Source organism: Athene cunicularia (assembly GCF_003259725.1).
Source record: "Athene cunicularia isolate RWA chromosome 2 unlocalized genomic scaffold, athCun1 chr2_part1, whole genome shotgun sequence".
Lineage (NCBI taxonomy): Eukaryota > Metazoa > Chordata > Aves > Strigiformes > Strigidae > Athene > Athene cunicularia.
In genome coordinates, this window is record NW_020799095.1 from 134086976 (window position 1) to 134104784 (window position 17809).

General features: G+C 35.4%; 1 protein-coding gene across 1 annotated transcript in view; it reads right to left on the bottom strand.

Moving 5' to 3' along the window:
• Nucleotides 1-17809, bottom strand: part of ANGPT1 (angiopoietin 1) — a 167921-nt gene that overhangs the window by 27620 nt on the left and 122492 nt on the right. Inside the window, exon 7 of the mRNA XM_026843655.1 lies at nucleotides 10534-10700. Within this exon, the coding sequence (XP_026699456.1) occupies nucleotides 10534-10700 (167 nt within the window). The remainder of the gene's footprint in view (nucleotides 1-10533; nucleotides 10701-17809) is intronic.

The window sequence follows — 17809 nt, forward strand, 5'->3', positions numbered from 1 at the left end:
CCTATGCACAATAGTTTTGATATTAAAAAAAATTCCTCATGGGTGGCAAATATGCAGAAGTGTCTCGGCTTCACAAGGTTCTTTTATTCAGGAACTGTTTCATGTCAAAGCCCAGCGGAGACAAAGAAACAATGTTACTGGTTTCTATACCAAATTCTACAGTAATACAAACATCAGTAGGTTTAAGCTCTTTGTAAGTGCTTTGACAGAAGTAAATTAAAGAAACATAGATCTTCTTGGTGTTGTTACTGGCAAAAGTGGGAGTTCTTACCTTGGGGACAGTGAGGTCCACTCACACCAGGATTTTATAAACTTTGTTAAAATACTTGTTTCACATTCTGTCTTAATACAAATATGTAGATGTGGCATAAAGCAACAAAGGCTTAAAAGAGAGCAACAACGTGCAAGAAGAATAACAATATAGATTACTCATAAAGATAATATCAACAAGATGAGGGTAGTCACTTTACATTGGAGAACCAAAACCCGACCATTACCTTATAGAAGCCCATGAAGCTTTCTATTGCATGCCCTGACATGTTCTGCCTCTCCCTGATAGCTCTGGAATCACTGGTGAAATCTCCATTGAGCTACGATATATAACAAGTAAGATCACTCCTGAGTTTCCATAGATACTTTTTCTGCCAACGCTTACATGCATTAAAGAGTTATCTCAGATTTGTGTGTCTGTGCAGTAGACCTCAGGAGGGATTTCACTATACTGTTCTTGTTTTGCATATTTTTTTTCACACGAGCCTACTAAGATTTTTTTCTCTAGAGATCCTCACCAGGTAATAAATAGCTGAGCTACCAGTAGTTGTTACTCTCCACTTTTCCTGTAAAGATTTACTGATCTGCGTGGTTACCCACCATGTAAAATTATGGTTTCTATTCACTCAGCAAGAGAAAGGTTTAAAACCATAAAGCTTCCCTCACAACCGTACCATAACTAGCAACATGTGTCCCACTGAAAAAATTGCTCAAGATCCACTGAACCTTGGAGGGTACAAGTGTAAATCTGTAGCAGAATTGCTTGTATAGTGTTCAGAGTTCAGGGATAGTTCTCACTCCTTCATAACATATTTGCATCATTTAATCAATGCCTGTTTAATTAAAAATGAGATATAATCTATGGAGCAGGGAGCGTCATCTTGGAATTCCCTCTTCCTCCTCATTGACAAATGACCAGGTACCTACACATTCACTGAGCAGCAAATTCTTCCCTGTGGAGTATCAGAGCTTCATCAGAGCCTGTTCCCCTGCAGGGCGAATTGCTTCTTCCTCTTGGGAAGCAATAACTAAGGTCTGGATCCTCTCTGGCAAGTGAATGCACTAAAGCAGGGTCTTTCCTTTCTTTCCTGAGTAAGACAAGACATTGTCTCCTACCCTCAGGCTGTGGGCTGTGAACTGTCAGTGGATATAAATGAATGCCTTGCTATTTTCAGAATTTCCTAATTGTTAACTCTAAGCAGCTCTCTTCTCTGTGTGTTGCCTGATTTGGCTTCTGCCTAAGTAGCTTATCTCTCCCCAGGCATGCACTGAGAATCGAGTGTCTCAGCTACAGTCTGTTTCTATGGTTCAACAGCTTTAATGTTAGCACTGAAAATCTTTATCTCACCTACCTGTAGAAAACCATGTCTGATTTGTGAATAAGCACTTAAATTCATTAAATCCAGGATGATGTTTAAAACTAGTAAGTTGTTACAAAAGTTTTATTTTTGTTGCCTCAAATGATCAGTAGTTTGAATTGATGTGTTTATTTTATTGTAGATAAGCTTTATGGGAAAATAAGATACTTTTGTTCTTACTCATATATTTTCTTTTTCTTAAAAAATGAATCTAGGAGCCTGGAGGAGTTGATAATGACATGCCCACTATGTCCCATAGCGATAGCTGTGGTGGAACATATTGGAAAACAAGCTTCTCGCCAGCTATGTTGTTGAAAAGCCCTGAAACACCAAAACAAAGAAAAACATATGGAGACATAAGAGCACAGTCAAACTTAATTATTGGAAGTTTCTTATCAGTAGCCTACCAAAACCCCCTGGAAGGTGTGTGTTCTACAGGTACATGAAAATGAATATAAGGATAAGAGTTATCGAGTTTTGGTGAAGGAAATATATCAACATTCAGAAGGCATTTAAAAATTAACCATTTGAGGGAAAGGGATAGAGAAAAGCAAGGCTGAAGATGGCAACAATTTAGAGATGGCTTGAAAGATCTAATAATGAAAATAAACTAATAGATATCTAATTTATTGTTGAATAAGTAGATACACAAAAATGGTTAGGTCATTGTTATATGAGACATTTTCTTAGTAACTCACATTAGAGGCTTTGCTTTCCTCACAGAAAGCAAAGCTTCTGTACAAGCAACAATGTATGTCTCGCAAAGACTGTATACCAGTACTTTTCTAAAATCTTAAGTAAAGAATTTCCCAGAGTTTATGGAACACTTCTGGTGATTTACCTTTGTATCTTAGATATAGGTGCAGTAAAGAGCTCTAGCATTATCTGTGACCAAAATAAAACACAAAAAGAAATGTTAGGGGCTTTTAACGGTGTTTTTAAACAGATACTGTCTGATAAATCATATAATTTCTGGGATGACTTTGCATACATGAATTGGCATTTGACTTTCTAAGAAATAGATTTTCGTATCACCTGAAATGCAGTTCACACCTGTGACCGATTGATTTAGAAAGGTGAGGAGCTTTGTGCCCTTCAAAGTTTATTGCTGTAACTGAATGAGTAGATACTCTTTATCAAAAGGGCCTGAAGACTAATAGCAGGAACTACTTAAGACTCAGAAGGCTAATGATGAAAACTGCAAATACCTAAGTGTTCCGGAGGACATAATACATCTTCTGTGTATGGAATTATTTGTGCTATGACACCTATAAAGAACCACATAATACAATTCCAAATTAAATTTCTCATTTTTAAATATAAGATATGAGCTAAGAACAGTAATTATAGATGCCTTTCTGCCATGTGAAATAGACAGTTCAGTGAACTATGTTAGTGCAAGGTCTCAGTGGTAGTTCTCAAACAATTTGTAGATTTTGGAAAATCAATTATTATACTTCATATGGACAGATATAGTTTGGTATCGAATATCCGTTATAGCTGTGTGTGGTACAACTGTCCTTTCATGGCTGCAGCCTGTGCTCTTTCTTCACTTAGACATGGCAGTCACTAGGTTTTTCTGAGGTGCCAGTTATGAAGTTTCAGAGGGATAACAAAGAATCACATACCACTTCATGAGGACTTACTTTGCTAAACTGAACCTGTTTTCTTGCTTCTTGAAGGGAATATAAATGAAAAACGTTTTGCTCCCCAGCCAACTTCCCACCAAAATAGGTACGTGTGTGGTTGGGGAAAATGCTCTGCTACTGCCTAATCCTCTATCCAAGTGAGCCCTCCTCGCCCCCTCAGGAGCTGCACATCATCCCTCTTCGATCCATTCCCATCATTCTTTCTCACTATTTACTTCCCCTTCTCTACTCAGTCACTTCTTCAGAGTATTCAGTATTCTGAATACATGCATTCTCATTGTACTCCATAACATAGAAGAAGAAAACCTCTGGTTCTGCTTCAGGATAGTCACAGCTATTGCATAGTGAACTGCAAGTGAGCTTTATGTACTTAGAGGTGGGAAATGATCAACTGTGGATGGATAGTATACATAGGGCCGTATATGGATTAAGTTACATTTTATTATTCATAAACTCCATAAGTATATTTGCATTAACCTTCAGTTACTCCGATAAAATGTTATATTTCATTTCTGCTTACATTTGAGATAGTGCATGGACTGCCAGTGAGCTTTAGTCAGTGATATAATGTAGCAACGCTGGCTTGGTTCCAGACAGACTCTGGTTAATGGGCATAAGATTGAATCCTTGCACTTCCAGTATTTGGACTTCATGGAATATTACTGGACTGACAGTGTTCTTAAATAGAATAAAGTTATTTCAGTCAGATATTTATATATGCATAGAGCCATTATTTTTTTTTTCCATATTATCCATTTTATACCATAGTTTGATGAAAAAATATTAAATATATTTTCAAATCATGGAAAGTATGCTCAGCACAGATATCATTCTGTCTGTTAATGGGATTTTACATTGATATTTCCTCTGAAGTAGGCTTGCAAACTGAATTTCAATCTTCCAAATAAAAGTAAATTGCTATGGGTTTAAATTTTTGTACCATGTCTATTTTCTGAATTATTCTGTAGTTTTCATATTTAGCAAGAAAAGTACCAGGGTGGGAGCACAGGACTGGGTCTCAGAGGATCAGTGTTTATCTTCTTGCTTTGCTACAGACTTCCTATGTGTCCTCTATTGTACTTTTTCTTCCTCATTTGAGAATTTTCCCTTTGAAGGTTTACTGTGATACAAACAATGCAGAAGCAGATAACAGATAGCTCAGAAAAACTTATAAGTCAGGCTGATCCTATTCTATCTAAAGTGACACAAGAATAAAATATGTTACTTATGACAAATCTATCACCTAAAAGTCTGGGCAATAACAATGAACCACACCAGTGTTTAAAAATGAAGTTTTGTACATTGAGGAAAGTGACAATGGCCTGATAATGTCCTGCTGCTGAAACTGCAATAGTCTGTGGAATATATTTTAAAATTAAAGATACAGAAAACCAGCTGTCCTCATAAAAGTCACACTCTCAAATACTTCTTTTTACCTATTACAGCATTTTCAGTGGTATAATTCAAATTATTGTACAAAAAAATATTTTTTCTCTACTTTACAGAAAGAAAAGTGAGCAATTTTTGTAAGACATTCCAGCATTAGTTCAACAATGGTGATGAGATAAACCAATAACCTCCACCTTTAAAAAAACAAAGATTAACATTACATCAAGGCCTCTGGCTCCAGGCTACCTACCTAGTTTGCCTAAGAAAACAGAGAGAAATAATACTGTTCCTGAAATAAATATACAAACTCTTAGACAAGCAAGAGCTAAAAGATCCAGTACTCTGGAGACACCTTATTGTGGCCTTTCAGTATGTATAGAAGGCTTATAAGAAAGATGGGGACAGAATTTTTAGCAGGGCCTGTTGCAATAGGAAAAAGGGGTAATTGTTTTAAACTAAAAGATGGTAGATTTAGACTAGATATAAAGAAGTATTTTTTTTACAAAATACAGTGGTGACACACTGGAACAAGTTGCCCGAAGAGGTGGTAGATGTCCCGGGGGACTATCACCTCCCTGCTTCTTCTGGTCACACTGTTTCTGACACAAACCAGTATCTATGCACTCTTTTATTTTCTCCTAAAATTTCTTAATCTCTTTATCGTGCTGGTTCCAATATAAAGACTGTTCTCCTTAATTTTAACTATCAAAGGTCAACCATCACCTTAAGTACATGATTCACTCACAGAAGTTAGGATGCTCTCTGCCCATCATCAGTTTCACCTATACCTACAGCAATCCCAGTCCTGTTCACCTCAGCAGCACTGACATCATTTAATCATATTCCTCCATAGATAGGACCAAAGTGAATCGTTGCAGTAATGGAAATCTTATCTATATAAAAGAATTAATAAATACTGGAATATATTGTCATAGACAGGTGAGGGTATATTCAGCTTGACTAAGGGTTCTGAGGTACAAATAGCTCAGCCAATCAAAAACTGTATTTCTCCCATTCTCCATCCCATGCCTTGCTTGGAAGTGCTGCTCCTCTATCAATGAGGAGCAAAATCAGATCTGCATGCAGGCTGAACTTACTGCTGTTCAAATTCCATCATCAGTATATCTGCTTTCATTAACTAATATGTGGGATTATGCAATGTGGTGCCTAAAATCCCAACACATATCTTTTCTGTTTAATTCTGGAGGGTCTGAGGACACAGGTCTGAGCAGCAGTGTGTCATATCTGTATAGCTCTTAAGAACATCAAAAAATGTCAACAGACTATCACGAGTGGGCTAGGTAAATCTGCACAGGAAAAGAGGAGAGGCTGTGTGTCTTCTGGGAGTCTCATCTTACATTTTTATAGTTCCATGAATAAGTAATTTGATTTAAGAAACACTGTGCTAATTGGGGGCTTGCAAGATTTGACTCTTACTCTGTGGAGATTTTACTTGCCACAGTGTAAGAATTGCAAAGATATTAGCAGAGATAGTTTTCATCATATTTACAGACTCTGTGTAATCATTTTGTGTAGATAAGAAGCGTAAGGATGTTCTAACGGAAATTAATCACTTACATGCTTCCGTGCTATTGAAGGTTTCACATGTGGTGCAACATTGATTTTTCCTGTTTCAGTTATCATTTATTATTATACATTTACTACTTCAGTATCCACCTTCTAATCACAACTTTCATCTATGCAGACATCATCTGGGATAAATAGATATTATTCTGTATTCCCAGAAAGCCTTTTGGAGCTGTCTCATTTTGAAAGAGAAACAAGTATATTTTTAACGTACATGTGTTCAGCATTACTCTTTTTAATCATAGATTCTTTAGGCTAATAAAAAGTAGCAAAGAGAATACAAACAACCCAGAGAAAAAACAGAACCCTTCTGAAATCACCAACTGGGAGTTATCCAGACTGAATTGAACCTTGCATAATGTTGGGGCTGGATTTTGGAAAAGCAGCATGGAAATGATTCTCCATATTTTTTCAGACATGTTTTATCACTTCATGGTACTTTTTTTTTTTTTTTTTTTTTTTTAAAAAAAAAAAAAGAGCTATATTTAAACGTGAGATCTGGAACCTTAATTATTCTTCATGTTTTCCAAATGTACAAGGTACTGCCATAGCATAAATGAAAGATATTCTACTTCTTGAGCTTTTCCTTTCATTTCAATAACCTTTCTCTATTTCAGATCTCCTTGATCTACTGCCCATACCAGCTTGGAAAATTTCTCTTTGCTGGTTATTGTTTCTTAGTGAACCTGTAGCATATGAAAAGAATGTAGAGTGCAGCCAGCCTACAATTACTTATGTTTGTAAACAGTGTTGAAGAAACAATATTTAATGTTGCTAGAAAAGCAGAAAATCCTAATAGTTTCCAAAATAAGAGAGTATTGAGTTTGTCTAGTAAAATTTTTTCATGATTCACATATGAACAGCAACTAAAATTTTGGAAAGGTATGGTATGCTCTTCTGTGTTTGAGGTATTGAAACCAAGTATGACAAATGCCTGACAACTGTGAAGGAAGGAAATGCACTGGGAACAGGAGATTGGGAACTGTGGTTTTCAACTTCAGAGGAATCATCTAAGTTCTTAATGGCAGCTCCTCAGATAAAAAGAAAACAGCATTCTCTGAAGGGTGGCCAGCTGTTTAGGACTCAATAATCAGGCTTTTATTTGGCCTGCCTTCTGGAGTTGCTTCTATCATAGATAGTGATGCTGGCAAGCAAAGTAGTTTTTATATCATAGGATGCATTCTTGTAATAATTGCTAAAAAAGCCCAACATAATTTTGGTTTGTAAAATGTCTGTTGGACATATATCTGTCTGGAATAGGCACTAGTGCATTTGTCAAGGATGAAAAAAATTTAGATTTACATGTGGCTTACACTTCATTATTTTTAGAACTGTCACCATGTTACTTGGTTATTTTCTTTAAATATGCAGATATGTTTGAGTTAAAATAATTGAGGAATTCATCTAACACCCAAAGGGCCAACAGAGATGGACAGAGCCTTTTTATTTCTTCATGTTTCCTTCTCTGTTTACTCCAGAATAATGTGAATGGAACCGATTCCCACTCCCTAGACAGAGGAACCTGTACTGTAGAAAGGCCACATGGAGAGCATGAGTAGAGCACATTATGGCCTTTAATTGGTCTATAGGGTAGGACAGGAACCAAAACTGCAGTCATTAGTTGCAAGTCAAATTCCTTCTGATTTTTCTGGAAAAGTGACTTGAACATGGATAGCAGAATTTATCCCTATTACTCAACATCATTCTTTTTGAGGCTTGTACTCTCTTTCTGATTTAATGTCTATACTTTTGAAATACATCTCTTTTGTTTTTCTTGTTCAGCAAGTTTTCACAATTGCTTCCATGTTCAGAAAATATGTTTTATATTGCCAAAAGACCTCCCTTTCTTCTAATGAGAATGGGTTTCCTTTCCTAAATATTCCCCTGTTCATAGAGACATCATGGAGACCTAGACTATTTCAGGATGGTTTTCTAGGGATACTTTACTGTCCATCCACATATTAAATTTAATCTATTTAAGAAATCTCCAAATGCCTGTGTTATCAGCTAAAGCAGAGAAACACATCCTATGCTCCAGTCCTTTAAAGTCTCTTTCTTTGAGGCAAAGTTTAACACAGATAACAAAGGACATATCAACATTTGAATAAACTTTAAATCTTGGTCTAGGGCTTGCACTTTAGCCTTCAAAGTTAGCAGCACACCATTATGTGTGTTTGTCTGGCTAGACTTTCTTCCCCAACAAGCTGACATGGATTTGCTTGGTGTGTAATGGAAAAAGTCCCTGGTCTGTGGGATCCCACAGTTGTGTTCAGGAATTGTCTGAGGAAGTGCTACTTGGATCAGGTTTAAACTGTGCCAGAAAAAAAGGCAATCGATTCAATATACACAGGCAACTGTACATATTTTCTTAAGCCTGTGTCCTGGTCCTGGTTGGTGGTCAGCATTTGAGGAAGTCTTAGGTCACGGTCCCCAGCAGAGTTCCCAGACTGTTGAAGGAACAATGGTGCAGCCTTTCCCCAAAAATCCTTGCCTCTTCTACTCTGAGCTCATTACATGGATTTATGATAGGCAGAAATCCCTTAAGCATTTCCAAGTTGCTCTGCTTTCTTACTTCAAATACAGTCTAGCATTTTGATACAAACCAAGAAATTCTCTTGCTATTTTGCCACAAATGAACTCTGAAAATAAATCCTCCCTTAACATAAACTTTAATATAAGTTAAATTTTCAACATCCTTCCAATTCTTCAACAATACATGTTGTCCCTATTCAGTACAGAATAAATGTGATAAAAAGATACTGGTTTAGTTACTAAATTCAGCCATCTTAATTCACTCTCTGACTCATACTCCTGCCATCTTCTCTGATTTTCATTGTAATTTTTCAAGTTACATGTAATTCTGTCCTTTGACATTTTTTCTTACTTGTCAAGTATTTGTCCCACCTTTTCTTACATTTTTGAATACCATTTTCTACTAATGTTTAAGGACCCACATTTTCCACTTTTGCACAGCTGGTTTTATGTCTTGTGTAAATACTTCTAGCCTCTGTTTTGAGAAATTTCCTTCACTTGTAAGTACTCTTTGCCTAAGAGCACCTCAGAATGGGTGCTTCACCTTCCCAAATCTGGGGAAACCACATGCCACAGGCAGTGACAGGCATAGCACTGCTGGAGGCAATGGAGGACAGAGCTGTCCTTTGTATGCCACGCAACAGTCCTTGCTTTACGCAGGAGCTAAACTCTATAGATTGCTTCTCAGTGTAGCTTTTGCACTTCTACACTATGCAGTAGTGCCCTCTAACAAACCCCAGAACACAGGGGCACTACATTGTGTCCCACCTGGGCAGAGTCCTGTCAGCAGAAAGACCAAATTGCTCTCACCTCCATTTCTCTGGAGCCCCAAGAGGAAGGGATGGATTTCTGAGAATCGGGTTACATGAATTTAAAAATCTGAATGCCAACGTACTTTCACATGTTATGACTTGAATGTTTGGTTTTACAATATATTTGTTTCTCTCCGAAGTCTTATGCTAACTAGATGTGCTGTAATAAATAATTTAGGATATTTTTCTGTGTTTCATTTTCTTTCTCCAGCATTGTACGGTCTGTTCAGATGAAGCAATGATTTTAAAAACTTTTAAATTAAACCACATAGGTCATCCATATTTCTTGTGTCTCCAAGGTTATTTTCATTTTTTAATAAGCAGATTTAAGTTTCTTACTTTTTTATTAAAAAAAAATATATATATTATTGCAAAGTTTTGATTTCATATATCTTTTTAGAACTATAATAAATGCTGCATACTACATGTTACTGCTACTGATGAATTTAGGCTATCTAGTACCAGACACTTGTTTTTGTGTTTTATCTCCTCATAATAAGATCCAGCATTCTGGTTTTCCTCTTAAATCGCACTGAATTTTTTAACAGAATTTTTGATCTTTTCTTTCCATGTCCATTGCTTCAGACTTATGCTTCCAAGGTAGAAATCCTTCAAAGTTGTAATGAAGAATTCATACCCTTTTGCTATTCAATCAGTTTTGAGTTCTGATGGTCTCAGATACACTAAAAAGTTATATGACCTTTAGCAGTTCTACCAGCCAGCATGATTAATAGATCATCCCTTGTTCTCAGACATGTTAGGTTTACTTTAACCTTCCATCACTGAGAAATCAGATTTCTGTTTTATTTTTTATTCTCTTTATTCACTTTCAGTGAAAAACAGAATCATAGTCTTGTCCTTTCTCATACTTAACAAGCAAACAATGAACAATATTTATCACTCAGCAGAGTCAAAAGAATTTCAATAGATTCTTACCTGTAATTCTGCTTTTCATTTCCTATGTGAAATCTGTCATACTGTGAATATGCCCGGTTTCCTTCCCAGTCCATTAATTCAATTCTCAGAGAATATTGCCTCTGACTTGTTATTGCAAAGATAAATTCATTTCCCAGCCAATGTTCACCTGATGGGCTACCAAAACCCTAGAAAAAAGTTGGCAAAATAACTAGATGTAATTATTGTAATCGGTAGAAACTTTATACAATAATAAAACCATCATTATATTTTGCCTATATTTTTAATTACTGATCATATTTTTCTGTGCTCCAGTGTGACTGTCTATAAAATGAGTCTACTAATACGTACCATGTAGAGTGCTACGCAGTTCAACTGATATTTGAAAGGACAGTTGAGATTATCAGTTGAAAAACACTTTCCAGTTACAACATACTAATAATATGATGCTTTATTTGCACATGTCTCAATGGGAATACTGGACACAGAAATATTCTATAATAACATAATCATCATTAAAACAGTTAAGTCAAAAATGGAACTCTGCTATACACTATAAAAGGCTAAGAAGAGTTTAAATTAGCCTAGATTAAATTAGCTATGGATGATACCTCATGTCTTAATCTCTAAAGAAGAATGGACTGTTCCTTTACTGTCAAGTGTCTGTCACAACTGAAGGAGGGAGGTTTTTAGTTTAAAATCTTTTTCTGTGTATGAGCTGCTGGACAGGACTCTGTCTGTGAGCGATCCTCTGTTATAACATTTACTTCATTCTTGGTCCACTAAAGCTCTTATTAGCTAAGATTTTGGCTACTAAAATGTTATTATTTTCTTACCCTGCTGAGGTGAAATAAGATATCTATATATGTTTTGATGCTTTGAAATCTTTAACTTCAAGAGTTAGGAGTATTCCTATAGGCTATCCAAAGCACAGGAGAGGGTACACTAACTTTATTTTCTAAGAATGAAAAATAAACAGCAGTAGAATATTTAAGGTACCTAACTCTCCTCACATTTCATATATTCAGATGATCTTATTTCCAGTTAAACAAACTATACTATTTTCAAACATGGAAAAATAATAATAAAACAAAAAAGTATAACCAGTTTTCAAAATATATGCCTAGACCTATATTTTTGTGTATCTTCCATGTTTTAAAGTTGTCTAAATTTTAGTGAATATTTTACTACATTAAATTTAAGGTTTTATTTAATATAATGAATGTACTTTATTATATATTAAAATTATTTTTCTTTATAAACTATTAGTTCTTACCTAAAACCTCTTAGTTCCTTTTTAGTTCTCTTTAAACAATAAAAAGTATTTTAAACTGTAATCCTTACTTGTGAAGAACTATTTCAACATGACTATGCTTATTTGTATTTCTTAAAATAGAAAAAAATGGGAACTGGAAATCTCCTGATTTACTCACAGTGATGTGCTGGGAGTGTTTTAGAAGACCCCTGTGAAAATCCTGATCCAATTAAATGAAAGTTTGGATAATTTTCCTGCCTGTGATACAAATTCACCCTCTGTTACTAAGCTATGACTGCCAGATCCAGGAAAGAAATAAAAAAATAAAGCAATCCTGGTTTTGGGATAGATTAGACTGTATCCAGTCTCAAATATATCCTTTATTATTCATTATAGGATGTTAACTTTACCTCTTCACTCCCCATCATGGTATTTAACAGACAACATTTGCTCTCAGTTTCAGATCATGAATTAAACCATGTGATATGCCATTGATTGAGTCCATGTAATTTTCAGGAATAAGTCTGAACATTTTCAGGAAGCATATATTTTTTGAAGGGAGGTAAAAGTTAAGAGACTTCCTTGGGACTAGAAGCTACATAATGGGAAATGTGTCTGTGAGACACATTGGCAAGAAATTGATTCTCTCTCTATGACATTTCAGTTGCTCCTAATGTGAGATGGAAACACAGAAAGCACAGCCCCATCTCTCTTCTGTCCTTTATTGCATTGCCCTGGCTCTAGCCCTGACTAGTTGGGTCTACTGAGGATGAAATCCTGCCTTCCCAGAGGCCATGCAGCAGTTGAATGAAGCTGCAGCACAGCTAATGCTTCACTCAGGCAATGCATAAGTATACCACATGCAAACTTCTAAAGAAAATATATTTTAAAAATTGAGAAGCTTGAAAGTTTATGGTTGGATAAAAAAAAAAAAATAAAATGGAGAAGTTTTTTGTTATTCCTACAGGGAATTACATTAGAAAGCACTCTACTGATAAGTAATTTTTGTTTTAACTAGCCTACCTAAGCAGATACTCACTGCTCAATGATAGTAGAGGTTGAGAAGACATGCCACGTTTGGCTACACTGAGTTGAGTGCATTAGTTTATATTTCAGATAAGGATGTCTGCCTTTTGGCTTGTAGACCATCAAGTGATACCCATGGACAAAGTGTTTAGTCTGCAAGAATTGAAATTCAGTAGTCTGTGGTAAGTCTCATAGAAGACAAACTGAAATACGTGAGGAAACTATTAGTTGGCTTTTCCTTTCCTGCACTTTATTTTATCATATTCTCTTTCTCAAGTAGATTATTTCCCACATAAATGCCTGTAAATACTGGTTGCAGCTAATACTAGTGATATCTTGCTTTGATGACATCAGTCTTCCAGTGTGAGCCTTTTCTCCTCAAGCTTTCCCATGATGATGCTTCTGTATTTGTCACATACTGCTTTGATCACATATTTGCCTTCATACGTATTTCCTACACACAAAAGCTTGTAGGCTTTCTTACCTACATAAACCCTGTTTACAGCTGACATACCCTTCTGTAAGTTTCAGGTTTTTAGCTGTCTCTGATCCTTTCCATCTCCTTACCTTGTCTTTTGGCCCTATGACTGCCACACATGGTCTCCCCTGTTAGAGCAACTTGGGCAGTGTCACACCAGAGCAGTCAGTGGTTTGTCTCTGACATGCTTTTTCACCGCTGGCAATTGCCACTTGTCTCAGAGGAAAGGAATATATGCTCTGCAGTGACCACCTAACAGGCAGTTTGTCTTTCTAAAATCCAGAAGGCAGAAGTTGGAGCATAGGTATTTATATACCAGCCAAAGTATGTTTCTTTGTAGTCTACGTTTCTTACTCACAGAAGATATATTTTTCTTATCGGCTGTCTCCCTTTAAAAGATGATTTTCAGGAAATCCTTTCTCCCTTTTTCCCAGTGCTGGCAAGTTGAGGGGACTCCCCTTTGAACTGTGGCTTTATTGAATTATATTTGTCTTATCTTATTTAGATTACAGCCTATTCAGGATGTAATACATGTGGCTTTTTTAACATTATGTGTTCCCATATGTGTTCTATATAAACTCCAGGCACCATATATAATTATTCTGAAATAATAATAATTTTTCTTCTTCGCATTTACACTTCCTTCTCCCTTTTCACACATGTTATTACACTAAGATGAAAATCTATCACTAAGTGGTTTGCTCTCCTGACCAGAGGAAATGAAGTTGCAGCAAAAGGGAACAGAAGGAATATAAAAAGGAATATAAAAATTATGAGGAAAGCCACCACATTAGTTACAAAAAATGAATCCTATTGTAAGGAGCTACAGTACTGAAACTCAGACTAGAAATGCCTAGACTAAGAATGATTTTTTTTTTTTCTTGTCAGGAGCAACTTCTTTTTAAACAAAATCCTTGCTCTTATGAAAAGAAAACCAAGAATGTAAGTGAAATGTAAAACATATCTCTGAAGTAAGGAATGTTCCTAAGAAGAAGTAGTATGTTTTATTAAACACCTAATATGGCTGGAAAAAAGAAATAAACAAACAAATAAGCACTAAATGCTTTCATAGATCTAAAACAAGCAGTACATTTATGCTAAGCACAGAGTTGGAAACAATATCTTCAAGTATAATTTTATTATGCTAAACTCAACTGTTTCCAACCTGTATTCAGTCTGCAGTTTATTGCCTCTATTACAGACCTGAAGAAAGACTTGAATGTTTGCTAGCTTTTTCAGATACTTTGGCTGACTTAATAACTACAAGCTTTCCATGTTTATATCTTACTTAGACTGTCACTGCTACAAGAACACTACTACCTTGACAAGATATGTAAGCTTTTGTGTGCAGAAAAGAATGATATATTAGCCAAAAATTCTGAAAAACATTATTTAGCTTTTCATCTCCATTCCCAACCCCGAGTCTGGCAAAGCAAATTATTGTGCTGGTTTCTTTTGATTTGCCTTCAAGATCATCAGCCTTCAAAGCACATTTCAGAATTTTATCTTCAAATACAAATTCTTGGTTTTTTTCTTCAGCCAGAAATCTTGAAAAAACAAGCTTGTGCAATTGTTATTCCCACCTGTCTTTTATTTTTGTGCAATACTTTTTGAACACTTTTGAGATTGGGATAGAAATCACACAAACTTGAGGTTCAACAAGGTTTCAGAACTGGTATCTGGGATGAGTTGCTGCTGGGATAAATGCTGAAGCAGATGCTCAGCAGTTGCCTATTCCAACTGCCTATCATCAGGTGGAGACCAGCCAGCCAAGCCTCGGAGGACCCTTAGACATATGGGAGAGGTCTGAGGGACATAAATGAGGATCACCAGCTATTGCCACAGAGAATCTCAGAAAATAATAAAGATTCAGGACATTATTAGTAACAAGAATAGGACTTCTAGGCAGGACATGGGGCAAAAATCCACAGAAAAGCAGACCTCATTAATTTTTCTGTTCATGAGACAAATCAGTAATGAAAATTGAGTAATGAAATCGAAGCATTTTAGTTAGTGGAACATTTATGTTTATACTACTGCTCAAATCTGTGTGGTCACAAGTGATAAGATGCCTTCAATCTTGCCTAAGACCATGATCATATATGGACAAGAAGTTTGGTTTTGAGAATGTCTTAGGGCATTCTCAACATAAGAGTTAAATCTTAAAAGTTAACATTAGTAGTCACCTATTCCACACCCACAGCTGTCATTCAATGTGTTTGTTTCCCAGCACATATATACTCTGTCAACATAATAATTGTTTTTTTGTTTGCATATTGCTATAGCAAATACTTCCAAAATTATTTGTGTTAAAGTTTTGTACTTAAACTCCAGGAAGTACATGAGGTGATCCAAGTCATCCTCAGCTATCAATCTACTAAGAAAAGGAACATCTGTATTTCATGAATGTGTTTGTAATTAACTAGATTTTAAATCCCTCTGAAACCCAGTGGATTGGAAGCACTGTTCCAAAATTGCATTTTAAATGTCTAAAAGACTCTATTTTGTCATTAGCTTTCTACATTTTGTTCATTATGTTTCCAAGTAGAGAGATTAATTCTTTAAACTTCATTTTATTCTAAAAATATTCATTTTACATTTCCCTTGAAATTTGCATAACATTTTGGGATGACTGGAAAATCAGAGGCTTTAAATTCCCAAAAGAGTGCTTAATGTAATAGGGAAAGTTCAGAAATTTCCAAAAGTTTTCAGACTTCTCCATTTTCCTCATTAGCACTCTATGAAAGTTGGGAGAATATAGCAGGGATATATACTTACAGTATCATAATATGCTTTCTTAGCTTAACTAGCCACAGATAGTATACACAAATCTTTGTACTGACCTAGCATAGATTATTTTAATATTTCATGTTACTGTTCACAAATGGAAAACATTTATATTTTTGCTGCTGAAAATTTCATTAAGATCATATTTTGGAAAAGTTTTAAAGGACATAAAAATCACAATCGATTAGTAAAATAGGATTTTTTTATCAAGGAATAATCGGGTGAGTTTTGTCTTCCAGTTAAACAGATTGTTCTTGCAGACATGATAACACCTGTTTTCAGAGTAAAGAAATGACACAATATTGAACCTACTCACAGTTTTAATCCCATTTAGGTACTAGGATGAAGCAAAGGAGTTTTCTGGTTCGTTATGCCTATAACTATGTAGTAAATTGTGTAAATTCTGACATAGTGCCCAAATATTAGGAAAAAAAAAAAAAAAAGCAAAACCAGTAATTTATTGTTCTTTTGTATGCATTAAAGTACTTAGAAATAGGAATCACAGACAGAAGTACATGATTTTATAATATTTACTCTAGATGACATCCAGGTTCTACATCAGTTCATTTCCAATTGCATGGTGATTAACAGAGTCAAATCTACTAAAGCAGTCATGAGTACAAAGAAACAGAATTTAATACTCGTTTTAAAAATGACCTTAAGAATTTACAAAGTTGATACTTATTCAAAAATAATAAGTAGGGTGCAAAAGAGTTTTATTAGCTTTGGCAAAATCTGTGGGGGTATTCTGCTTGAATCATGTTACTCTAAGTTCCTTAAACAATTATCTCTCTTACTTTATTTATTTTGTCTGATAATGCTCATAGGAAGCTTTGACTTTTTATAGACAAAACAAAATTGAAACCAGACACAGTGGATATATCCTATGGGTTCATCTCCTGTCAGACAATTCACTGAATAAAGCAGATAATAATTCAGTGTTTTACAGCAGCAGTGTCTTCCCAGAAGCCATAAAGAATACTCAGCTTCTTTTGCCTTAGCTGAGAATGTGGAATGGATTTTGTTTAAGAAAATAATTTTCAAAAAGATCAGTACACCTCTTCGTTTCCATCACACTGAACTATTCATTGCATTATTTGAAATTAAGATGTAGTTATGGAAATTATTTCAATTTCCTCAGAGAACAAATATGTTAAATAACATCAGTTTAACAGAATATGGGAAAATAATGCTAAATATTCAGAATTATTTCTATGAAATACTAACAAATGTTTGGTGGCAAGTTTTAAAAATATGTTTAGATTGAAGCCAGAGGTACCTTCTCAATGGACTAAATCAAAACCTAAGTTATTGTTAATTTAAATAACGAACTAAATATCTGTATAATCCAACTTTGAAAAGTGTATCTCAAATTCTTGTTCAGCAATTTTAACAAAAAAGGCTGTTACGCTTCATTCTAGACCATTCTATATTAACAGACATATAGTTAGGTTCACTTTTTCCGTTTTCCTTGTCAAACACACACAGCATTAGCAGTAGCAGATTTCTGATCAAGGAGAATTCACAGTGACAAAATCCAGGTTTGAGGTGCAAACCTTACACAAATGTTACCTCTGGGTAGGCAATGGGCTCCACACAGATTTTTCCTACAGTGACCCATATACAACAGCCAGTGCATTTTCTTTAGGCCTGGATTTCAATCTAATTTTTCTACTCTTTAACTAAAAACAGGAGAGCATTTCCTACTGAGACAAACTACATTGAGAGCCTCCTTCCCAAGCCACCTTTTC